Source organism: Hylobates moloch, unplaced genomic scaffold (assembly GCF_009828535.3).
Source record: "Hylobates moloch isolate HMO894 unplaced genomic scaffold, HMol_V3 SCAFFOLD_16, whole genome shotgun sequence".
NCBI classification, from domain to species: domain Eukaryota; kingdom Metazoa; phylum Chordata; class Mammalia; order Primates; family Hylobatidae; genus Hylobates; species Hylobates moloch.
The window spans coordinates 36513719-36538930 of record NW_026652291.1 but is presented as its reverse complement, the minus strand read 5'-3'; the positions used below and the strand labels follow the sequence as shown (position 1 = coordinate 36538930).

The 25212-nt window shown below is 52.1% G+C and overlaps 2 protein-coding genes across 5 annotated transcripts in view; both read right to left on the bottom strand.

The window, feature by feature from the left end:
* Positions 1 to 322: 322 nt before the first annotated feature.
* ACTN1 (actinin alpha 1) overlaps positions 323 to 25212 on the bottom strand; it is a 105501-nt gene continuing 80611 nt past the window's right edge. Inside the window, exons 9-22 of one of the 4 annotated variants that reach the window (XM_032134793.3) lie at positions 19965 to 20057; positions 18358 to 18588; positions 16458 to 16605; positions 11414 to 11564; positions 10764 to 10872; positions 10156 to 10296; positions 8860 to 9042; positions 8445 to 8579; positions 6806 to 6985; positions 5949 to 6095; positions 4988 to 5068; positions 4461 to 4526; positions 3089 to 3247; positions 323 to 1028 (exon numbers count right to left, since the gene is read on the bottom strand). In XM_032134793.3, the coding sequence (XP_031990684.1) occupies positions 870 to 1028; positions 3089 to 3247; positions 4461 to 4526; positions 4988 to 5068; positions 5949 to 6095; positions 6806 to 6985; positions 8445 to 8579; positions 8860 to 9042; positions 10156 to 10296; positions 10764 to 10872; positions 11414 to 11564; positions 16458 to 16605; positions 18358 to 18588; positions 19965 to 20057 (1983 nt within the window). In that variant the 3' untranslated portion in view covers positions 323 to 869. The remainder of the gene's footprint in view (positions 1029 to 3088; positions 3248 to 4460; positions 4527 to 4987; positions 5069 to 5948; positions 6096 to 6805; positions 6986 to 8444; positions 8580 to 8859; positions 9043 to 10155; positions 10297 to 10763; positions 10873 to 11413; positions 11565 to 16457; positions 16606 to 18357; positions 18589 to 19964; positions 20058 to 25212) is intronic. The other 3 variants (XM_032134794.2, XM_032134796.2, XM_032134797.2) reach the window with 3 other exon arrangements.
* On the bottom strand, positions 13138 to 14490 carry LOC116456159 (non-histone chromosomal protein HMG-14-like). The gene has a single exon (XM_032753754.2). The coding sequence runs from the start codon at positions 14076 to 14078 to the stop codon at positions 13776 to 13778; it is 303 nt and encodes a 100-aa protein (XP_032609645.1). The 5' UTR covers positions 14079 to 14490; the 3' UTR covers positions 13138 to 13775.

Genomic DNA, 25212 nt, shown 5'->3' with positions numbered 1-25212 from the left:
AGAAACTGAAGTGTAAGAACATTGAACACAGCAGGGTCAAAAACATTAGGGGTAGATACAGGTGTCCCACACCATCCTTGACCCCACACATACTTCCAGAAAACATCAAGCAAAGAGCAGGCAAAGAGCTGTCACAGGAGTGTGGTTGTTTTAATACCATCTGTGCCAAGCAATATCAAAGTTGTCCATACTCTCCAAGTTTGTCCTATTTTTAATAGACAATATTAAAAATTTTTTAAGTGTGTGCTGATAAAGAGACTAGTCACACCTCTGAGGGGATTTAAAAATGAGAAGCCACATAAATTCTCTTCCTTAAAAAACAGCCATTTCAAAAGATTTTCTTTAATATCATAAAATATTTTCATGGACAAGTGAGCTAGCAAACACACATGCACCAATGTGCCTTTTGACAAGAGTACCCCCTACCCCGACTCCCACACCAAAGTGGACATGAGATTGGAGAAATGAATACAGCAGATAGAACAGATAGAAGAAAAAAAAAAATCAGTAAAAAGGATGGCATATAACTTTGTGCTTGGTTATTTTCCTATGTCACAACAAAACAAGACATTTCGGCGCAAATAGTTAATCTTTCCTCTTTTTTTCCATTTGTCTGGTGGAGAAAAAAATACTTTTTCTATAATAAAATATGTAGTTTTTTGGTTTTTAACGTAACTTTTTTTTTCTTTTTTGCAGAAAATAATTTTGTAAACTGTCACTTCGCGGGCAGGGAGGCTCGATGCCACGTGGGCCCCAGCTCACCCGGGTGGAGGCTGGGAGCTGAAACCGAACCCAGGCAGGAGATGGGCGACGGCAGAGGTGCAAGGCAGGGCACGGCGCACAAGACGACGGCGGCCGGGCGGGATGGATTAGAGGTCACTCTCGCCATACAGCGCCGTGGAGAAGGACATGTAGTCCAGAGCACCTGGCACGGAGTCGGGGCCGGTGTAGGGGGCCATCCGCGCGATGCAGTACTCAGCCTGGTCGGGCGGCAGCTCGCGGCGCAGCTCGTCCATGGTAATGTAGTTCTGCGAGGAGAGAGTGGTCAGGAAGGCCCCAAAGTCCAGCAGCCATAAAGCTGCGCGGCCCGACACAGCCGCAAAGCCTGGCAGCGTGAAGGCAGCATGTGCCGTTTGCATTTTGCCTCCCTCCGGGAACTGCAGGATGTACGGACATAAATAGCCACACATGTACATACCGCATACACAACATGTATTTTTAAAATTGTCTCAGGTTTTCCACTTCAGTACCTACTTTGTAAGCCACTTTCCAATCTAATTCCATGTGCCAATTACACCTATAATCATCTTCTGAATCACACTAGTCTGCAATAATTGCGTGCTGGAGCAATATCAGCAGATACTCTGGTGGAGCGTATAGGTTCCTGGGGGGACCCCACACGCACTCAGCTGAGCTCTCTGGAGGCCTCGGACAGAGAGTCTAATTTTAATGAGCCCTCCAGCAGATTAAGAACACCATCCATGTTTGGGTATCACTGCTTCCCAAATATGGCCAGGCTATCTTAAGCTCCTTTGCAGAAATGTGGGCCTTGCCCCATGCAGGCAGCTGCAGCCTGGGTATCTGCCTTCTCCCAGGTTTGCTCATGATAGGTCTACTTGGAAGCTGCTTCTTTTAGGAGCTTCAAGATCCAGGAGAGCTCATTTGGGGGCTCTGACCCACAAGGTAGTCGCCCTGCACCATGCCCTACCTCTGCCAGAGTGCCCTGGGAACCAGTTTGAGGGAGGATAGAGCTGCCACTATCAATCCAACAGTTGGGAGACCAAGCCCCTAGCTGAGCCCCAGTTTTCCTCCTCTACAAAATTAGCCACGACAACTAAATGGTTTGAGGATCCTTCCAGCTCCAAGGTGCTATGATGCAAATAACGTTGTTCTTGTACTTAAATCAGACCTTTAGGGACTTCTTTGTAGGTTCAGCCTTTATTCCCTTATAGACAGACATTTCAGAAATTATACTCCCTCCCTATTGGCTTTTGCTTTCGGTAACTGATTCTTTTCAGTTTTTTTAAGACGGAGTCTCACTCTGTCACCCAGGCTGGAGTGCAGTGGCGCAATCTTGGCTCACTGCAACCTCCGCCTCCCAGGTTCAAGCAATTCTCAGGCCTCAGCCTCCCGAGTAGCTAGAATGACAGGTGCACGCCACCATGCCCAGTTAATTTTTTGTATTTTTAGTAGAGACAAGGTTTTCCTATGTTGGCCAGACTGGTCTTGAACTCCTGACCTGATCCATCCACCTCAGCCTCCCAAAGTGCTGGAATTACAGGCGTGAGCCACTGTGCCTGGCCTGAATCTTTTCAGTTTTGAAGGAAGGATGGCATAAGGATTTACTGTGACTTTTACAGAACACAGACCCTAGGTCCCCACCCCACCCCCACCATTTCTTCTGGCTGCTCTGTGAGTCTTTTCTCTAATATTCGAGGGATCTGTGGCTTCTACAGATCCCCTCAGGTCCCTGGGCTGGAGATGGCTGTGGTTCTGGGTAACATCCAGGTCTACCAATGACCATTTCAGAACAGTGGAGACTTGGACTAAGCCTCTGGCATCCATGGAAACAACCCCCTACCTCCGTCCACTGCCAGATGGAGTGTTGCAGGGTACTTGGGAGACTGGGAAACCCAGAGTAGATCACTGCTCAGGGTAGAAAACACGAGAGACATGCTTCCTTCCTGTGTCCCACAGTCCCTCTTCCTGCTCCCACTATAGTCCGTGCCGATGCGCAGAATGATACCAAGGGTGAAGTCCCAGGGATTGTCAGATGGACTCCAAGAGTCCAATCACACATCCACACCACTCTATTCCCGTCTGCCACCCGTCATTTCATCCCAGCTATGGAGTCCCTCACTGGCATGCAGCGATCCTGGAAGGGTCACTTATACTAATCCTGTGTCCTGACACCTTAGCTGAGCCCAAGGCATTACAGAAATGGGTAGAAGTGGCAAACAAGGAGAGGCCAAAGGAGCCTGGAAGAAGGGGCAGTTGAGGAGCTCATGTTCCAGCTCTCACCCCTTTAGATCACAGTCCAGACAGTGCCTGCCACCCCAGCACAATGCCCACACCATAGGACACCCACCTTGTCCCCGGCCAGGATCTTGAAGGAAGCCATGACTTGGTCTGCTGTATCTGTGTCGGCTGTCTCACGGGACATGAAATCAATGAAGGCCTGGAATGTCACTACCCCCAGGCGGTTGGGGTCCACAATGCTCATGATGCGGGCAAATTCTGCTTCTCCCTGGAGGGAACAGCCAACCCCAGGCCTATCAGCCCATGGCCTGCTGGGAATATCTCATATGGACTGAAGACCCTGGGGGCTCAGAGCAGCCTGTGGCTGGAAGAGGAGGGCACATCCCCCTGACCTAACCTGGGTTGTCCTAAGGGTATGATGGGGACACAACACCCAAGAAGGGAGACCCAGCTCAGGGTTTCCGACAGCCTGCAGATGCCTGGGTTCCCCTTAGAGCAAATAATCATGTTGATAATAACTATAATGACAACAATGATTAACAATGGCTGACACCTATGTAGCATATCAAGTATTAATCTAAAAGCTTTATTTCAATTCATTTAATCCTCACTACAACCATAAAGATAGGTATTTTATTATCTTCATTGTATAGATGAGAAATCTGAAGCCCAGACAGGCTAAGTGACTTGCCCAGGGTCACACAGCCAGGAAGCAGCAGAACTGGGATTTGAACTCAGGCAGTCTGGTTCTAGAATCTGTTCTCTCCCCACCACACTGTATTTTCTACATGCGAGATACGTGCACACACTTAAATTCCTTCATTTAATCCTTGTAACAGTCCTGTAGAGTTCCCCCACTTCACCTGAGGTAACACACTAATGACGGCAGGGCTGGGATTCACTCCCAGGTTCACTGCTCCTAGCCCCATGCCCATGCCCTGCGCTGGGCAGCCTGTGGGCTCTGCACTTAGCACCATGGCTCAGGAGTCACCTGTCCTGCTCAGAATGTCTGTGCGAGGGGGGACAGACTAGGAAGGTTGGGGGGTGGGGGACGGCCTGGGACAATCCAGAGGGGTGGCAGGCCCGACCAGAGCCACCGCCAGGACAGAGGTGGAAGTCTCAATTTCCATGCTCCATGTCAGGTGACGCATGCCAACCCAAAACCCGAGATATCCCACACCACCAGTCCTTCCTGCCAGCCTCAGGGTCAGCCCAGCTGTCCATAGTGGGAGTGAGAAGTACCAGAAGATGAAGTGGCACAGAGACTGCGGTGAGGAGGCCAGGCCTCCCGGATACACACACGCCCGTGGCCGGGCCGGCTTTCAGGGAGCCATCTTCCCCAAGGACACGGGCCTTGGGGCTCCTCCAGGGAGGGCAGCCCCTAGCCTGAGGGCCTCCAGCCTGCCACTCCTGGGACTTGGCTGCTCCCGCCAGCTGGCTGCCTTCTCACCAGGGCAGACAGAGGGTGGGGTTTACGTTACCATGTTGTAACCCATGGAGATCAGGCAGGCGCGGAAATCATCCGTGTCCATCATGCCTGTCTTCTTCTGTGGGGGGCAGTGGTACCAAGACACGAGGAGGGTCGGGAAGGCAGGAAGAGGAAGGGCCGGCCCGGGGCCAGGAAGACAGAAACAGATGGCCAGAACAGGGATGAGATTTATGGTTTTGGGGGTCGGGATGGGTAAAGGAACACGGGAGAAGATGCGAACACACATCGGTGGAAATGTCCAAAGACAGGAAGAAGACAGAGCAGGGAGATGCAAAGATCCACCCATGGGATGAAGAGTGGCGAGGACGGAAGACAGCGGGCACCCAGCAGGTTGCCACGAAAGACAGCAGAGGGCAGAGGGTGGACCAGTGATGGGGCAGAGACAGCAGGAGAGGACGAGCCCCATGGCCCACAGGAGGGGGACAGGAGATCCAGACAGAGAGAAGAGAAAAAGGAAAAACGCATTATTTCTCGCCCCAGACGCCACCCCTGAGCGTGCTCCATGCAGGAGGCGAGTACCTGGGGGTCGTTGCCAATATCATAACCCAAGCTGATGAGGCAGGCTTTGAACTCCTCGGGACCCAGTGTGCCGGAGTGATCCTGGGGCCGCGGTGCGCCAGGCAGCGAGCCATGCGGTGTCAGGGAGGTGGAGCCGTGAGGGGGGCATGCCCCGGGGGAGGGTGGCGTGTGTGGGGAGACACAGGGACAGGCATGCGGAGGGAGGGTGGGGGGGCGGGGGAGGAGGGGAAATAAAAGTGCACACGGTTAGACACACCAATGAGGCTCCAGGGGGTGCCCTCCCCCCAGCACACGCAGTCCTGCTCCAGGGAGCAAGACCACAGTGGGGTGTGATGAGCCACAAGGGTGAGAAGCTCCCCCAGAAGTGACCCAGCCCCCCGGCTTCCCCAGGGGCTTCCCCCCAGGTGCCTAGAGAGCCATGAAGCAGGTGGGGTGGTGGGCAGCACCCAAGCCCATGCTCCCACGCCTTGGGACCGCCCACAAGCCCCAGGGCACTGGGAAAGGGCAGCCCACTAAAACCCAGCCTGACCCAGAGCTGGGATGGGAACCCAGGACCAAGGCCTCTGATGTCCCTGGCAGAGTCCCAGAGGCCGCTGGAGGTCGGGGTAGGGGTGGGGGCCAGCGAGGGCAGGAGGAGTCTCTCTTCTGCTCCTCTGTCTCCACAGCCAGGGAGCAGCAAGCCTTCACTAAGGGTGACTCCTCATGGTAGGAGAGCAAGGATCAGGGGTCAAAGGTCCTCTTTCTACCCACAGTCTGAACACTCTCTGGGAAGCTTATGGGGCACCAACACTGGTTTTCCAAGGCTGGTTCTGTGGGGTACATTGAGTCAGGGCAGGCTGACAGTTTCCCCTTTCTCTCCCTCCTCACTTGCATGGCAGCCCACGTCCCGGGGAAGTGCCCTCCAGGGCCCTGAGGCAGGGGTTGGGGGCTGCACTAAGAAAGCACAGGGTGGGGCTCTCACCCGGTCAAAGTGATTGAAGGAGGCCCGGAACTCATTCATCTGCTCCTGGCTAATGCCCTTGGCATCCCGGGTCAGGATCTGGTTCTCCACCTCGTTGATGGTCCTGGCGATGGTGGTGAGCAGCTGCTCCCAGCCCACACGGATGTGCTGCAGGCGGGCAAGGGGCCTATCAGCAAAGGGGTCCCAGGCCTGGGCTCCTGGCGGCCCCTGCCCACCCTACTCCCCAACCATCAAAATGGCCAAAGCCATCAAACTTGGCCTTCCGTGTGGCTGAGTGTCACCAGAGGAAGGGGAACCAGGACAAGGACAACCTACTAGGACAGGGACCCTAGATGACCAAGGGGGCAGAGTGGCAGCCTCTGCCTGGAAGAGCAAAGAAACCAGGACTTGCCAATGGGGGTCAGGTCGGGAAGGAGGGCAGATTTGGGGGTAGGAAAGATTGAGACCAAAAAAATGCGTGATTCCCCGAACCTCCAACCCCACAGCCACCCCACCCCCCCCCCCCCCCCCCACACACACACACACACTTTCACAGTTAAAACAAGTAGACATTTTAAAAGCAGGTGCCTGAGCCAGTGTTTGGAGCCTGCCAGCACCCAGAACCACCAGAAGTGCTTGTTCTGAACCCCCACCCCAGAACTAGTGAAGCAAATTCTAGAGACGGGGCCTAGAAATGTGCATTCTCAACACGTTCCTTGGGAAAGCAGAAGGTACTAAAAATTGAAGATGTGAGGCTTCAGGGGTGAAGTGAATTTATCCTCCAACTATAACCTGTTCCCTTGGAGACTTCCCCACACAGGAGGAAGAACAGAAGGAGACACGGGCTCCCCAAGAGGAACAAGGCCAACCCCACCAACCTCCATGGTGTAGTTGGTGTGCTTGTTGTCGAAGATGAGCGCCTCCTGGATGAGCTGGTGGTCGCCCTCCAGCTGATCAATCTTTGGCTTGTAGTTGACGATGCTCTTCTCATACTGCCGCAGGTGGCTGAGCTGGTCCTCCAGGGTCCCGTGCATCTCAATGGAGATCCTCCCGATCTCCTGGTCACCGGGAAGGAAGCACCTTGTCAGACCACCTCACTCTGCTCCCATAGGGTGGGGACTGGGGCCTCCAAAATCACTTGTTAAGCCCTCAAATGATTCTCAGTTCCCATTCCAGCCCTAAGGAGGCCATCACTGATAATTAGTAAGACACTTTTAGCATGGGTGCTCCTAGGTATGGAAACAGCACCGCAGAGGTATATAACAAGCACTGTTATCATTGGATGAAATACCTACCAACTCTCAGGTACCTGTCAGCCTCAGGAAGGGGATGCAGGGTCAGTTCTAACCTAAATATTCACTCTTCTGCTTGCCATTCAAATGCCCCTTTCCCAAGTCTTGTCTATCTCAGGGACCCACTGAACCAGAATCCTCGTAGCCTCGGCAGACCTCACTCACCTCCTCAGTACCCATGCTCTTGCTCCTGCTGTTCCGCCTCCTGGGATGCCTCCCTGGCCCACCTGAATCCCATCCATCCCTGCAGGCCAGGCCTAATGCCCATTTCTGTCTGTTATTCATCCATGTAAACAACCCTTGTTTGTGAAAGCACTTTCTGTCCACTCAATTCAATACAGTAGATATTTCCTGCCTGTCTACTAAGGACAATGTGCTGGCGGGGGTGCGGGGGGGCGACACATACAAATGTGAATTCAACATGGTCTCTGTTCTTGAGGAACTCAGAGGCTGTGCTCTAGCCAAGCAGGGCCCCTTTCCTGATCTGCTAAATCACCCCACTATCTACCCCACACAATTCAGCAAAAAATTCTGTGCTCCACTGGGGTTCAGTTCTCTTTCTGGGAAGATCAGTCATCTTCTTTGGCCAGGCTCATTGCTCAGGAGAAGGGGGAGGAGGAGAGGAAGGGGAGGCCTGGTCAACAAGAGACATCAAAGGGATTAAGCTGCATCGGGCGCTCAGGAACTGACCCTCCTATGGGACTTTCATAGGCAGCTTTTTTTTTTTTTTTTTTGAGATGGAGTCTTGCTCTGTTGCCCAAGCTGCAGTGCAATGGCGTAATCTCAGCTCACTGCAACCTCCGTCTCCCGGGTTCAAGTGATTCTCCTGCCTCAGGCTCCAAGTAGCTGGGATTACAGGCACGCATCATCACACCCGGCTGACTTTTGTATTTTTAGTAGAGACGGGGTTTCACCATGTTGGCCAGGCTGGTCTCAAACTCCTGACCCCAGGTGATCCACCTGCCTCGGCCTCCCAGGATTACAGGCGTGAGCCCACAGGCAGCTTCTTAGTGGTGTCCTCATATGTCTTTGCTCCCAAATCAGATACTGCCAGCAGGGCTCCCTCACATAGGCCCCCATAGCCTTCTACAGGACAGCAGACCCATGGTGGGCTCCAGGCCTCAGTCCTCCATGTGTCGCACCCAGGGAGACAGGCAGCCTGGCTGGCTGGGATAGTGTGGGGAGGGGTGGGAGCCCCAGCACTGCTTCCCAGCACGGGACCCACCTCCATCTTGGTCTGGATCCAGGGCCCGATGACATTGGCCTGGGCCCCAAACTGTTTGCGTAGTCTCTCATTGTGCTGTTGCCGGGCATGCTCCTCCGTCAGAGCTTGGTCCCTCCGAGGCACCAGCTGCCGCACCTGGGGCAGGAACAACAAGGCGACTTTCAGGACAGGTCAGCCATCTGCCCATGTGCCAGATGAGGAAATGGAGGACCCAGAAGGGGAAGGGCCGGTCAGTAACAGAACAGGAGTAAAGGTGTCAACCTGTTCTGGAAATCCAGTCATTTGACATTTGGACAAACAATGAGTGTTTACTATATGACAATTTTGAATGAAATTGACAAAAATCAATTAAAATGGACAAAAATCCCTGCCTTTATGAAACTTACGATGGCTCGGCCCATGCCCTTCAACTCACGTGGTCCCATTTGCCATTGATCTCCTGAGGCGTGATGGTTGTGTAGGGGTTGGTGCCTGCCATATTGACGTGGTAGGTCTGGACAATCTTGGACACCTCGTTGTGGATGCCCAGGATGGCCAGGCGCTCCTTGTCGGCATCAGGGAGGGTGGCCTTGAACTGCTCATGGGCCGTGGTCAGTCCCTGGACAGAGATGGGAATATGTGGGCAAGAGGAACAAAGGGAGCACTAGAAGTGAGTGGAAGGGCCATGGAGGTTGAGTTCCACACCAGCTGGGAGACCAGGAGGCATCAATTCAAAGATTCTTGTGGCTGAGAATCGGGATGGCAGGTATGGCCACAGGAAGGTGAAGCCACAGTCATCAAAAGCAACAGCTTCATCCTTAGGGCTGGTCAAATTAGCAGCAACCTTTCTGGCATGTTCACCACCTCACAGGTCAGGGAGAAGGGCTGCTCCAGAGGCTCACTCCCCACATGACCTCCCATAACATGGGCTTCCTTAGCTCCTGGCAAAACCTTTTAAATCCAGTACTCTGCAACTGCATGAAAGATTGAGGAAGCTGCTAATTGATGTGAAGTGAGCTCCAAATAAATGTTACATTAAAAATCAAGGTTCATGGCTGAGCACAGTGACTCATGCCTGTAATCCCAGCACTTTGGAAGGCTGAAATGGGAGGATCTCTTGAAGCCACAAGTTCGAGACCAGCCTGGGCAACAAAGAAAAAACCCCACTTCCACAAAAATAAAAATTAAAAAATTAGCCAGGTATGGTGATGTGAGCCTGTAGTCCCAGCTACTAGGGAGGCTGCAACAGGAGGATCACTTAAGCTTAGGAATTGGAGGCTGTAGTGAGCTATGATCCCACCACTACACTCCAGCCTGGGTGACAGAGTGAGACCTTGTCTCTAAAAAAATAAAATAAATAAAAATCAAGGTTCAGAATATGGTATATAATAAAAGGTACTTTTTGTTTTATACAAAAAGGGTACAAAGCTTGGAAACAAACATATTTGCTTGTGTGCAGAGACTGTAGTCAAATTCTTACCTTTGGGGAGAGAACTAGGGGCTGGAGGATAAGGAGTCAGAGGGAGACCCTATCATAAACCCTTTTTAATTTTTTTTAAATTTTAGACCGTGCACATATATTATCTTGTCAAAATAAGTCAAATGCAAAGGTTCTGGGTCTATAAAATCCTTGGGATGCTCTTCCTCAGGGGCAGTCCTGCAAAAGTGACCCACATAGCATGGGCCAGGGGCCCCAGGGGAGCCAGCCTCTGGGGAGTGGGGTGGGGCTCACCTGGATCTCCTCAATGGTGTGCACAATGAAGGTGTCCTGCAGGTCCTCCATGGCCCCCTCCATCCAGTTGTTGAAGGGTGCAGCCCGCTTGGCATACTCCAAGTACAGCTGGTCAATGGTCTCCAGCAGTTTCTCGGTCCGCTGGGAGTGCCAAATAGGGTGAGGGTTAGTACACTGATGTCCAGAATCATCCCCCACTCCTATCAAGATCCTCCTGGTGAGCCCCAGATCTAGAAGCACTGATTCAATCAGGCAGAAAGAACAAGCTCTTCCTGCCAGGTGGTATGAACCATCTCACATCACAGTCACCTGGCCTGGCTCCCAGAGTCTGGTGTGTAGAATAGGAGGGTTCTCAAATGGCTGGGGTTGGGCTGTAAAGCACACTAAACTGGGAGGATGAGACACATGAGGGCAAGAGAGGAGGCATCGCCATGAGGGTGAAGTCCAAATCCTGTGCCAAAGTGAATCTTCCACATTTAGGCCAGGGTTGGGGGAGGTCTGGGGAACCCATAGAGTCTTTTAGCCCAAAGCAAAGAGAGTCAAGAAGCAGGAAGAGGCACCACAGGGCTGCCGGATATGGGCCTAGATCTCCCTCTGGGACCCCTCACCTCCAGAGCTTCCCTTCGCTTCTGAGTTAGGGCCCCCAGATTGTCCCACTGGTCACAGATCTTTTGGCAACGGGCGTTGACACTGGGTGAGTCATAATAGTCCAGCTCACTGGGGAGGGAAGAGACAAGGAAGTCGGGGGACCCAGGTTAATTTCACGGCCCATCTCCCTCTCCCTGAGGCTGTCAGTGGGGTGGCTGGTGGTGCTGGGAAGAGCCAGGGGCACTCCCTTCAAGAGACCTTCCAGGCACTCCTTCCACCCCTCCCCTCTTTCAGGAGACTGGCAGAGAGGAGACCAAAGAAGACCCCTTCCCCAATCAAGGCTGGAGGTGACACCAGTCTTCACCCCAGTGGCCAATGGCAGGGAGCCCTCAAGGCCCAACGAGAAAGCTCAGAACCAAGTCTTGGTCACCCTCTGCTCCTGTACTAGCTACAGGCGAGAACTGGTGGCCTTTAACAGGAAGGCAGTGGTCCCGGGCTCCTTCCCCACCAGGAGAGATATTTGTCTTCTGCGTTGACTCCCTCCCGACCTGGGCATCCACCTGTACCCACCCTCCCCACCTTCCACGGCCACACCCCCACCTCCCCCAGCAGCTGAGAAAGCCCAGCCTTGGCCTCTCACCACAGGGTAGGGGTGTCTGGGGCCACCTACTTGAGCTCCTGTGCAATGGCGGCAATCTGCTCCACACGGTCCTGGTGGGCAGCCAGGTCACTCTCGAAGGCCTCATGCTTCTTGAGCAGGGCCTTGATCTCCGAGAGGGTGGCAGTCTCATAGTCCTTCTGTCGCAGCATGGCCTCTTTGCCTGGGTTGAGAGAGGGCCACATGGCTGAGCAGGAGTGAGAAGCATCTCCTTGGTCCCAACCACCCACCCCTCAGGGCCCCAGGAGCTCCACTTCTGGGGGTGCTTCTCAAGGAGGTTCCCACTGTGCAGGGATCTGCAGGGTGCAAAAGCAGATGTGCAACTAGAACATCCACCCACGGGCGCAACGGGGAAAAGCACTCTCCTCAGAGCACTTCCAAGGCCATAAAAGTGTCTACGTAGGAGGGCTACGCAGGAGTCTGTGGGAACGCATAGGGCATGACACTATACACACAGCGGGAAACACAGCCATCCATAAACTCTGGTATAACCAGGAAAAAAACAACCCAAGCACCTCAGGGGTACCCTGCCTTTAGAATGTCCCGTTATCGTCACTGGCTGCCGGCAGCCCTGCAGGGGCCCCTTCCCTGGGCCAGTGTGTCCAGTGCACTCTGCACAGAACCCGACAGTGGCTAGCTCCTTCTCTGACCCTCAGACACACTGCCCTCTCTCTAGAGGGCACAAGCAGGTCTTGCATTTCTTAAATTTGTTTCCGCAGGAGGAAAGCAGGAACAAGAAATGACCTCCCAGGGCCATTGTTAGACGATGCTCACCAGCTGCCTTGTGAAGTTGACAGGCACAGGATGGGGGCTGGCCCGGCCTCCCTCACTCACATACCCAACCCTCTGCTGCTGGGATGCTCAGCCCATCTCAATAAATAAGGCTGGGCTGGGAGCCAAGGTTGTGTCCCCAGGCGGCATTTCTTTCCTTCCCCCTACTCTTTCTTCTTTAAAACAGAATGGTAATATATCAAGTTTAGAAAACAAATTACAGGTAAGCCTACTTATCCACTCCTATTCAGTCTTTCCTTATGTGGATATTCTTTGGGCATATATAAATTATGTGTTCTGCTTTTAAAATACTTAGCAGCACATTGGCCAGGCGCGGTGGCTCACGCCTGTAATCCCAGCACTTTGGGAGGCAAAGGCGGGCAGATCACAAGGTCAGGAGATGGAGACCATCCTGGCCAGCCTGGTGAAACCCCGTGTCTACTAAAAATACAAAAATTAGCTGGGCGTGGTGGCGCATGCCTGTAATCCCAGCTACTTGGGAGGCTGAGGCAGGAGAATCGCTTGAATCAGGGAGTCGGAGGTTGCAGCGAGCCACTGCACTCCAGCCTGGTGACAGAGTAAGACTCCATTTCAAAAAAAAAAAAAATTAGCAGCACATTATTGGAATTTCTACCCTGGCTCCATAGTCTTCTCATGTAGACGTCTGCTGAAAGGCTGCACGTCCACTGCCCTAACCCTTCACTGCCCTAACCCTTCACTGCCCTACTGTGGGGCGCTGGCCCCTCAGCTTGCCCTAGTGTGGATGTCTCCATGTTCAGGATGGATTCTTTTTTTTTTTTGTATTTTCATAATTGAGATTTTATTGGCTGAGGATCAGTACACATTTCAATTTGTATGCAATTCTTAACATACGTAACGAAATTCTAAAAACCCATGTATTGTAATTCTTTTTTAAAGTTATTCCAGTGACTTTCCAGCTTAAAATTTGGAAGCATATTTTCCTTAAGAGGCTATCAAGTACCAGTATCTTCACATGTTGGTCAGCTGTTACATATGGCCCACCAATTCACGACTGAATAGCACGTACACTACATATTCAAATTTGTAATCTTTCACAGCACAGTAACAAAGTTATCAGGAAAACAGGACTACCACAACCAAAGATGTTACAGAGTGCACACAGTTCTGACAGGGAGAGCCATGATCAAAGAGTGATTTTCTTTAGGAAACGATTCTACTAAAAAATAGCATGGGAATAGAAGTAATTCAAAATGTTCAAGACATTAAATGCAGGACTGACTCCATATTGCCATTCAATATGCTTTGTATTATAGGATATAAAAACTAACCCCTCATCTATGGAATGTTAAGCTGACACCCGAGACAGTCAAAGCCTCCCATAATTCAATATCCCACATTATTTTCTGGTTGTACCAAAAAAATAAACAACCCACAAATGATTTCACCTCTTAAAAAAAAAGCATTTACACTTAAAAAGTGGGATGAAGTGGGATTTCCTCCTCCTTAAAAATGTTTCTAGAGCTACTAAAAAACTTGCATTTACAAAATAGTTGATAAAAATATTCCTCTGGATTGTACAAGAAGGGACACAGGGACCACTGATAAGACATGGTATATGATATTAATCAGACTTGGCTTCTTTCTTTCCTGCTTCATCAGAGGCTGGACTGTCCTCAGTTTTCGTTTCCCCGTTTTCTGCAGGTAAATCTTCTTTAGTTTCTTGGTTAGCCACTTCGGCCTGTTTTCCCTCTGCTCCCCTTTTCCCTTTTGTTTGCACTTTTTTGTCTGAAGATTTATCCTTCGCTGCTGCCTTTTTTGTCTTCGCTTCCACTTTCACAGGAGGTTTAGCTGACAACCGTGCCGATCTCCTCTTGGGCTCTTCCTTGGTGGCTCCTTCAGCAGAGCTGACCTTCCTCTTGGGCATCCTGGTGGCAGGGAGGGCACGTGCCGGGTGCCTGTGGGCCACAGCGCGCTGACAGCCTTTGCGAAACTGGGCTGCCTGGCCACTGCCATTCCTCACGCCCAGGATGGATTCTTTAGACAGTCTCAAGAAATGGAATTCCTAGGTTAGAGTGTAGTAAAATTGGTAGACCTGAATACATATGGCCAAACTGCTTTCCCCAGAGGCTGTGCCAGCATGCCAGCACTTCTCATGCCCCTGCTGGTGGCTGGCAAGCCAACGAGGTCAATCTTTGCTCTGTACTTTGGCTGTGAGCTGGACCCGATAGAAGCATGTGATGAATCAGTGCAATCCCCATTGTGCCTCCTCCACTCTGCCCCGTCCACGCCTGGATAAATAACTCCATACACGCACAGTGCATGTAGGGGCAGCAACCTCTTACTATTGTGTGCAAAGCCCAGCATTTGTACTTACAAAGGGGAACTAGACCCAACCCCCCTTAGCCAGTCAAGCACACTCCCATCCTCTACACCAGGGGTCCCCACTCCCCGGGCCATAGACTAGTACCCGTCCGTGGCCTGTTAGGAACTGGGCCAAACAGCAGGAGGTGAGCCAGCAGGTGAGGGAGCATTACCACCTGAGCTCCACCTCCTGTTGAGTCAGGGGTGGCATTAGATTCTCACAGGAGCTCAAACCCTATTATGAACTGTGCATGTGAGGGATCTAGGTTGTGTGCTCCTTATGAGAATCTATCTCATCTGAAGAATCTGATCATCTGAAGTAGAACAGTCATCCTGAAAGCATCTGCCTCCTCCCCACTCCGTGGAAAAACTGTCTTCCACGAAACTGGTCCCTGGTGCCAACAAGGCTGGGGACCGCTGCCCTACACCAAGCCAAGCCACTCCCAAATGGCCTTGGGGTATGGTTCTTCCTTCTCATCTCCAACCTAAGGTCTGAGGAGTACAAAACAGGGTTGAATGGGGGAGTGTTAGGGCATTGAGCTCCGCCAGCCAATGGGTCTGTCCCAGACTCCAGCTGAAATGGCCTGAGGGGCCCCAGCAGATGGGCAGCCTGTTCCCTACCTCCGGCCCTGATCCAGGTTCTGGGGAAAATACTATCCTAGGTATGATCCTCTCTCTTCAGAGTTCACCTTAGCTGCCAATAAGCAGACACCAGACACGTCCCCAAGAGCCTCAAGGTTGGAGTAACAGGGACACACATGTGCTAAGGCAAAGGCTGGTTCACTGTAATTGGAGGCCAGGAAATAGAGGAAAAAGAACTGAACAGATGAAAATCATAAGCATGCAATGTACTATAATATTTAAGCCTCACAACAACCCTATGAGGAGGCTAAATTAGGTTGAATGGGGTCCCCCATAAAACTCATGCCAACCCAGAACCTCAAGATGGAACCTTATTTGGAAATAGGGTTTTGCAGACATAATTCCTTAAGATGACATTATACGGCTGGGCACAGTGGCTCACACCTGTAATCCCAACACTTTAGGAGGCAGAAGCAGGTGGATCACCTGAGATCAGGAGTTCAAAACCAGCCTGGCCAACATGGTGAAACTAAAAATACAAAAATTAGCTGGGAATGGTGGCAGGCACCTGTAGTCCCAGCTACTAGAGAGGCTGGGGCAGGAGAATCGCTTGAACTGAGGAAGCGGAGGTTGCAGTGAGCTGAGATTCCGTCATTGCACTCGATCCTGGGCAACAAGAGCACAATTCCATCTCAAAAAAACCCTCCAAAAAAACAGAAAAACAGTGAACACTCAGTGGGTAGAGGATTTGACTGCAAAGTGAACACTCACACAGCACTGCACTATGCAGGAACTCTCCTCAGAACTTCGTTATGTATTAACCGATTCAATTCTTACAAGCCTGTGAGGTTGGTACTATTATTTTTTTTATTTTTTATTTTTTTTTGAGACAGAGTCTCGCTCTGTCACCCAGGCTGGAGTGCAGTGGCGCAATCTCGGCTCACTGCAAGCTCCGCCTCCCGGGTTCACGCCATTCTCCTGCCTCAGCCTCTCCGAGTAGCTGGGACTACAGGCGCCCGCCACCACGCCCGGCTAATTTTTTTTTGTATTTTTAGTAGAGACGGGGTTTCACCGTGGTCTCGATCTCCTGACCTCGTGATCCACCCGCCTCGGCCTCCCAAAGTGCTGGGATTACAAGCGTGAGCCACTGCGCCCGGCGGTTGGTACTATTATTATCCTCACTTTACAGATGAGGAAGCTGAGGCGACCAGAAGGCTAATGAACTTGCCTAAAGCCATGGAACTAGTAACAGACCAAATGAAACAAACAAAAAGCAAAGAATAGCGTAGTGGCTGCTGGCTGGGCTGAAGAGTAGGAAAGTGAAGCCCTGGGGGGAGGCAGGAGGCTGGGCTGGCCTCACCATCAGTCCAGGCCTCGTGGATGGAGGCTTTCTGCCGGAACTTCTCTGCCAGGTGGTCCAGTCGCTCCAGCCTCCGAATCTCGTTCAGCAACCACTCCTCATAGCCCTTCTCCACCTGCTCCAGGCAGCCCCAGGCATTGTTGATGTCCTGTGGGGATGGGAGGTACAGGGTCAGGGTCTGGCTCGGGCCTAGGCCTCAGGTCCCCTGGCCCCCTAGACCCCTGAAGGTGCCCCATGCCTTCCAGGAAGAGCCTCTTCCCTATCTCTGCCCCATATCCACCCCAGCCAAGCTGCCCCACCCTACCTCCCATCTCCCACTGGTATTTCCTGGGCTCCCAGGAGCCGGGCCTCCTGGGCAAGGCATGGGACCTGCATCTATACTGGTCACCCAGCTATGGGACTTTGAGAATAGAGCCCTGTGGGGAAAGGGCCCTAGACTCTCCCTGACTAGGACTGGTTTCCCATAGGACTCTAACCCATCACAGAGGTCACACATGTGCTAAGGCAAAGGGCCCCCCAGGTAAACAGACCAACAATGAGCAATGAGGCAAGCAGGCACTGGAGCTGCCCAGCCTCCCCACGGTCCTGGATCCATTCATGGGCTCAGGCCTGTGGGCAGTAACCGGGAGCCTACAGAGACCCCGGCCTGGGTGAGCCGGCCAGAATTCTGGCAGGACAGATGCTGAGTGCAAACCCACACGCCCCTTCAGACAGGGCCATGCCTCCAGTTTGTGCAACGGTGCCCAGCTGGACAGTCACTGGGGCTGCACCCTACAAGCCACCCTCCCCACCACATGTCACCAGGCCAAGCTACATCTGTCCCCCAGAAAGGGTACTTTGTCTAATTCTCATAGAGCACCCTTAGGCTAGCAGTGGCTCTGGCCACCTAATTCAGCCTTGGAGCCCGGAAATGACTGCAATTTTCCAAACTGCATACACACTTGCAGTGTATTCTCCCTCCACGACCCCCTGGGCTGCTGTCTCCACACAGTGCTGTCTGCCTTTCACCCTCCCTTTCTAGACCTGTCATGTGCCCGTGACACTCCTATTACTTTTCCCTTAAGGACAAAAAGCTCCGTCATGGCAAATTTCTTACATTTTCTTCTGTGTGTTTCTCTGGCTTATGAAATTTTCCCCTAAGTTGTGAGGACAGGGTCAAGGGGGATGAATAACAAAAATAACCTAAAAGAAGAGTATTTGATGACATGGAAAGCTGGTCAGAATATAACGTAAGATTGGGGGTTTTCTTAAAGCAGCTTATTATGTAAAACAGGCTCTAGTTACCTGTCAGTGGACACTTGAGTACAAAAACGGGGAAAAATGTTTAATTTCAAATACATATGCTTTAGGATTCCCTCAAATATTTACATGAAAAAACCAAAAAGGTTAAAATCATTTTTTTTAAAGTTGATACTGGGTAGTAAGATTTTCAGTAATTTCCATGTTCTGTATTTTGCTTGTTTGTATCTTTGAAATATACTACCCAAAAAAACCCACAAAACTATTACTTAAATAATAATATTTTTTAACTACTTAAGATTCCATGGAAGTAGAAATCGACTTTACTGCGATTCAATTATGCCCAGGTTCAGGGTGTCAAAAGCATTGTGTTCACAGGGATGATTTTTTGTGAGAGGGAGGTCTGGAGCAGGGTCAGGGGTCTGGAAGGATAAGCCTGACTCAGAATGGTCTGGGCAGAGGGGGCTGCCCCACATGGCCGAGTTTGGGCTTGAGCCTGGGTGGTAACTGGAAGGGGGAAGTGACTTCTGGAGCAGTGTATGTAGGTAGAAGCAAACACGCCCATCCCCACCCCCATAAAGCTGAATTTGACCACGACTAGGAGCAGCTCAGAGGTGGAGGCAGTCCAGTTTGGGGGCCCAGGCTCACCCCCAGTGCTCACCGAGACCATCCTGCCCTCGGAGGGCATGAAGGCGGGCCGGTTGCTGAGCCGCAGCTTGGTCTGCAGCGTGTTGAAGTTGATCTCCAGCTGGCACTTCTCCTGCACCTTGGGCGGCTTGTGCAGGCGCCGGTAGTCCCGGAAGTCCTCCAGCTTCTGCTGCATGGCATGCATGGTGTTCTCAGGCACCCGATTCTCCAGCCACGGGATTGTGCGGCGGATCCACTCCAACAGCTAGGGCGGGAAGGCGGTGGGGGCAGGAGGTGAGGACGCGGGGAGGGAGTGTGCTAGGGCCAGCCTCCCTTTCCTCCCAACAGCCCTTCCCACATGGGGAAGGGGTCTCTCCTAATAGCACACTCCTTCCCAACTACCGACATTCCCAGGCCATGAAGCCAGCTTCCAGGCTGTTCCCTCTGAGAACCACAGGCTTCGTGAAGCCTGGCTGCTAGGGTACATCGACTCACAGTCACATCACTCAACTTCCCTGCTTTGCTAAGGGAAGACCCATAGACCTGGTGTGAAGTTAGTGCAACTAAAAGGCAGGAAGGAAACCTGGGTTTTAGTACCAGGTTCTAACTGGCTGGGCCTCAGTTTCCTCATCTATACCATGGAGGGGGTTAACAGCTATTTCCAGAAGTTCTTGCCATCTGACTTCCTAGGAATCTAGAATGTGGGTCTCTGACTTAAAAGGGGAGTGGCTGGCTTCTGGGCAGAGAGCTGGCCTGGAGCACAAGCAGGCACAGCCTGGACTGTTTTCCTTGGGCCAAGGTGATGGTGGTGGAGAAGGTGGAGGGGTGCACATGACAATAGGAATACACTGAACACCTTCAGGGGGCCAGGCACATCACACACATGGACTCATCTGAATCATCACAGAAACACTATGAAGCTAAGGGCTGTGATCATCTGCATGTTGCAGAGGAGGCAACCGAGGCCCTACCAGGTCCTGTAACTTGCCAAGGTGACCTGGCTGGAATGGCAGAAATTTAAACCCAGGCGCTTGGGCTCCAGAACCTGGGTTCTTACTATGCTGGGCAGCAGATCCACCAAGAGCCTGGGCTGAGCAGCTCAAAGGGCTGAATTCTTTCAAGAAGAGGAGGCTTAACCCAAATGTAGCCAGTGGCAGAACAGGAAACCCAGCACTGTGTGATCCTGTTTCCTGAACGGTAGGGGACAGCCACTACTTTTGGTAGCTGCTATGCTAGCCTGAGCCGGCACTAATTTACCAAAAACCCTGCCCTCATCCTCTTAGAACAAGATGTGCTCCTTTTCTCACTGAAGCAAAACTCACAGACTAAGAGTACACTAGGCTGGAAAGGCTCTGACACCTCCTGGCTCAGCTCTCACTTGACAAGTGAAAAAAACAAGAAGACCCTGAGAGGCAAAGGGATATCATCTAGGCTCATGATAACTCAGGGACTGGCCTCTGCCCCTACCTCACTACTTTCTGGGAGAGCCACAGCAGAGCTCAGGCTGCCCTGGACTAGCAGGATTGGGATCAGCAACTATACCAGCCTGGGACTATGCTCCAAGGAAAGATTTGGAGGTACACGTTCTAGGGGACTGACTCTTGGCTAGAGTCAGGCCAGGTGAACCCAGGGGGTACCCACATCACTGGCCAGCTTCTCGTAGTCTTCCATAAGCTGCTCGTTCTCCTGGTTGACGGCCAACACCTTGCAGATGCGATTGGCTGCTGTCTCCGCCTGGCGACAAGACAGAGAGAGTCACAACTAGCCAGCCCCAGCAGCCGGGGCACCTGGTACACACCTGTGCTGACAAAGCCCCTCCCATCCCTGCAGCTCCCTGTGGTTGGAAGGGAGTTAAGAAGGCTGTGAGATCACATTCCTCCTCTCTCCTTACCATCCTCCTTGCCAGCCCATGACCAGGTCCCATGGGTCAAGTGAGCCTGGACAGAGATCTTGATGGCTGAACTGAGCCCCTGGAGAACAGCCTGAGTTTAAGTCCCAACCTGCAGGTTGGGAAGAAACTAATCCAATGACTGATATAATCAAAATGCTCAGGTCAGGTGGAGAGGTGAGAAAATTCATGCTCATCCTGGAATTCCAAGTGGAGGCACTGGAATTGCAGGGCTTAGGACCTCTGGCTGGATTTTCCAGGATCTTGGAGATGTGGGAATTCAAATCTGGGAGTCCTGGGATAAAGTGCTGAATGAGAAATCATGGGACCTCTCAGGATCCCTGCAGAATCTCCCAAGGCTCTTGGCCCAAAGCCTGAAGCACTTTAGAGAAAACTGAGGGACATTCTATTATACCCAAGTCCAAACTTCCGGATCAACCAAGTATGGGCTCAATGCCCAGCAAGCCCAGCACAGGCCCCTCCCGGACAGCTAAGCACACATCATGCGCTGTGTGCTGGGCTAGCAGGGACCCAAGACGGCCTCAGCAGCAAAGGGAAGGAAAGGGGACTGAATGGCAATCCCAGGCAAAGACCAAGAAACCTTAGTGGGAGAGCGCCTTCTGCAGCTGTGGGGGCTACTGTACCCCTAACACCAGCAGGGACCCAGCATTCCTGAGTCCACTTCGAATAGGTGGTTTTAAAATCCAGCTGTGTTCTTGCATACATTCCAACCCTACACCAAGGGGGAAGTGAACTCAAAGCCTTTTGGGGGCCAGAGGGTAGAAAGGAAGACAGCCTGGGGGTGGGAGAAGCTGATATCTGTGAGCAGACAGACATGCATCCTGGGACCCTGGAGAAGGGTGCCCTGCAGATGAAAAATGATCCCTGGATTAACAGGTTGAAAGAGAGGACCTCACAACTGGTTGATGAACAAGACAAAAACAGGTCTCAACTGCAGCAAGATGAACTGAGGCTGGTCGTAAGGAAGAGCTTCCTGAGAATGAACGTGCTTAGAATTGGAAGGAATGACTAAGATGGAAGATGGAAATGTTTTTTCCTTGAAGAACTTCTTGAATAAGACATCCGCCCACCAAATCATGTGCTTTGTGGATGACTGTGCTGGGGTGTGTGGGGCAGGGGGTAAGGGGCAGAATGAGATCATCCTAAAGGCCTTGTCAGAAACACAGTCAAGGAGGTCAAGGGAGGCACGCCCTGCAGGGCAAGGTGTCAGAGTGGGTTGGGAGAACCAGTAAGGGGAAGGTGGGAATGGCCAGAGGGTGGTCTAAGAGTCCCCTGAGGTGGGGACTTTGAGTCCTGGGCCTCAAGAAACTGAGACAGGGAGTCACATCCTTAGGCCCTCACCCCCTGCCCCCACCTCAACCCTGTCCTGGAGATGCCATGGCTGCTTCTCACCCACAGCTCCTGACTGATCGCCATCTCTCTCGAGAACCAACAAGCACCCACCGGGAATCCCAAGAAGCAACGAAGAGGGAAATGCTTTTCCTGGAGCGTGTCTAGGAGACGTGGAGCCCCAGCAAGCAAGCGGGGCCATGGGAACCAGGCCGGCAGCCTCATGGGGCTGACTGGGGAGCAACATGCCGGAAGCCCCAGACTACTTCCCTTCAAGGGGAAGGAGGCAGGGGCAGGGGGCTGCGGAGGGACCCGCGTGTCCTCCTCCAGGCTGATGTTTTTGTGAGGATGTGCCACCCTGGCAGACTAGGCCAGAGATGTGCCACTCAAACAGCTGAAACTCCTTGGCAGCTACTCATCATTGGCACAAAGCAGCTGCGGCTGTGATTTTCATGGATAAAGCCACCTTCACCTTGTTACTCTCCTGATCCATCGGCTCCATGGTCATAAAATCTGATGTGTGCCAATTCATCAAACTGGTGGACTAAGGTCTGCATTCGTGGGATTTTACATGTGTCCTGTGGGACCTCAAGAGCTTCGCCCATCCCCAAGAGCCTGCTGACTACTCCAGAGTCAGGGTCAAAAGGGCTCCCTTCTGGATGAAGTCTGGGGGAGATTCCGGGTGGGCCTCCTGGGGACTTTCCACAAAGATCCAACCACGTTCCCAAGCCTGAGTCTCAGCCGCCTGCTCCCAGGCTGGCCTCTCCAGAAGGAGACCGACTGAGAATACCATCCATTATAACCAGTGAACCAGCCTTCAGAAATAACACACAAGGACCACGGGAGACACGAGAGCGCTTTCTGTATGGCAGGCCAGCTTGCAGACTCCACCAGGGTTCCCTTGAGGGACAGCCCAGCTCCTACATTACCTTCAGGAAGCAGGTTCCCAAAGTCCAGATTTGATTTTTCTAAAAAAACCACGGCAGAATCCTCAGAACCTCATCCTCTCCCTTCCTCTCGCAGCCTGACTCCCCCGACAGGCAGGATGCGCCACAGAGAAGCCCACTGGGTGGTGAGTTGGACCTGCTTCCAGTGTTCCCTTGATGAAAGCGGCTTCATCACCCACCAGCCTCAGCCTGAGAAGTAAGATGAGGTCAGCTGGGAAGACCAGGCCTAGTAAGGCCCATGGGACATGATCCCCGGAGCAGAAGGAAAGGCTGTTAGGGGTGACAGGCCTTCCCCATCACCACAAATTCCTGGTTTTCTAGCTTTTTCCTCTCACAGCTACAAGAACCCCATGAACTCTGAGGGATCTAGGAGACAGGCACCCAGACCACCAAGTACATAAAGAATCTCAAAGACAACACTTTAGTCCAGAAGTTCAAAGGAGAGATGTGTTCTAGGGGAGGAAATATTCCTTCCCTGAGAACCTCAGGAACTGAAGCAGCTTCAGAAGCAACTTCAGAAGAGAACCCCAGGAGAGCCCTGGCTTCAGGCTATTCCTGAAGAGGAGATGGGCTGCACTGGCCCCAGCAAGAAGAACCAGGTGCCCTGACATGAGATAATGTAACAGATGCACAGATAATTGATGGCTTCATGAGATAATGTAACAGATGTAACAGATCATTGATGGCTTCAGAAAATATTCTCTGGAAATGAGCAAAATGTTGCTTCCAAGTGCCAAAGGAGAAGACTACTAGAAATCTGTTTCCTTTCCTTTAGTTTCTATTTTCATGGTTGTTTTGGGTTTTTTTGTGTTTTTTGAGACAGAATCTTGCTCTGTCACCCAGGCTGGAGTGCGATGGCACAATCTCAGCCCACTGCAACCAAGGTTCAAGCCATCCTCCTGCCTCAGCCCCCCGAGTAGCCGGGATTACAGGTGTGCGCACCACTATGTCTGGCTAATTTCTGTATTTTCAGTAGAGATGGGGTTTCACGGTGTTGGCCAAGCTGGTCTCAAATTCCTGACCTCAGGTGATCCACCAGCCTCAACTACCAAAGTGCTGGGATTACAGGTCTGAGCCTCTGCGCCCAACTGGAATTTTCATGTTTTTTTATGACCTGCTTTAAGCTGCACTATTATACAATACACTTTGTTGTATATTCGAGAGTTATTTTTAAAAAGATACAAACTATTATAATCCCTGGAGTACTTAGCTATCCCAAGCCAAACTGCTACCCTAATAATCAGCATCCAATTGCCTGATACAGGCACAGTCTAGAGAGGAACTGTCCTCAAGGTGACACCAAAACGTGGCCAGATGATGTGCTGTGGCTCCACCACCCACAACCCACAGATTCACATGAATGCCACGAGGATCTCATCTATGTCATCTTTAGCCAAAACGTTCCCAAATCTAGCTAGACCTGCTTTTTTCTTCTTCCCACAGCTGTCCACTGCCCAGTCTTTCCCTCTGTCCTGAGTCAGCCACCAAGCCCAGGGTTCCTGCTAAGAGAGCCCCAGATCAGCAGGGATCTCAGACCAGGCATCCGAGCTTCCTCACAGTGAGTGGGCCAGGGTGAGTGACCAGGCAGAGGGAAACTGGCCCCTTTCCTCAGGCAGCCCACACCTTGCCAGCTTCCTCTCCTACCGCAGGCTCTGCCTGCATACTCCGAAGCTTCTTGCACAAGCTGTGGTCACCTCCCTCCACAACACTGTCTGCCCCTTCCCAAGGCCTTGCTAAGCCTTACCCCCACAGACCTCATGTTCAAGTTTCTGCTGCTCAAGAAAACCTTGGTGGCCGGCAGTCCTGTGACCGCACCTGCCCTGCTCAGATCTGGGGCAGAGCAGGGCACAGGTCAGACCGCAGCCACTGCCGGCTACTTTTTTTAGGGTTTTCCCAGATGGCTCATGAATTTCTCTCAGATCCAGTCCAAGCCTTCAAGTGTTCTTTCTCAGAAACAGCAGACCATGAACTCTAAAACATGAGCTACATAAACAAAACTGTAATACTCTCCACCCATTCTAAGTCCCTGTAAGGGAAGAGGAGGGGAGAGGGAAGCAGAGAAAGAATTAGAACCAAAACCCACCTTTCAAACAGCAGTTGGTCCTCATCTAATGAGGGAAATCAGTACACAGACTTATACAGCACATGCTTGCACAGGCACACGAGCTGTGCACCACATGTGCACACACACATTAGGCGCTGTTGCCTTTTCATTCCACCGTACAAGGTTGGGCGACAGAAAGACAGTGGAGAAGATGGAGGGCACTGGGCACGGGTTTTGGAAGATTTTCCTCATCGGTGCCAGCCCGGAGACAGACAAGACAGGAGTGTGTGAGTCAGCAAGAGTCCTTCTCCTCCATCAGCCCCACCACACAAGGTGAGGTAGGGTTCCCCTCCCCTGCCTGCTCAGCTCAAAGCAGTCGCCTTAGACACGGTGGGGGCAACTCTGGGTCAGACCCCTGACCAGGACATGAGAGGACGACCACCACCACCACCAACCCAGCTGTGACCTTGCCCTCAGGTGTGGACAAAAGCAGCGTGGAATGGTTGCAACAGGGATGAGTGAAAGGGAGGGGGCATGGGGAGGTGGCATGAGATTAGGGAGGGGGAGCAGGCTGTCACCCACACGCCACCCACACCCCACACACTCCTCACACACACCACACCCACAGCACTCCCCTTCACTCCACACACACACACACAC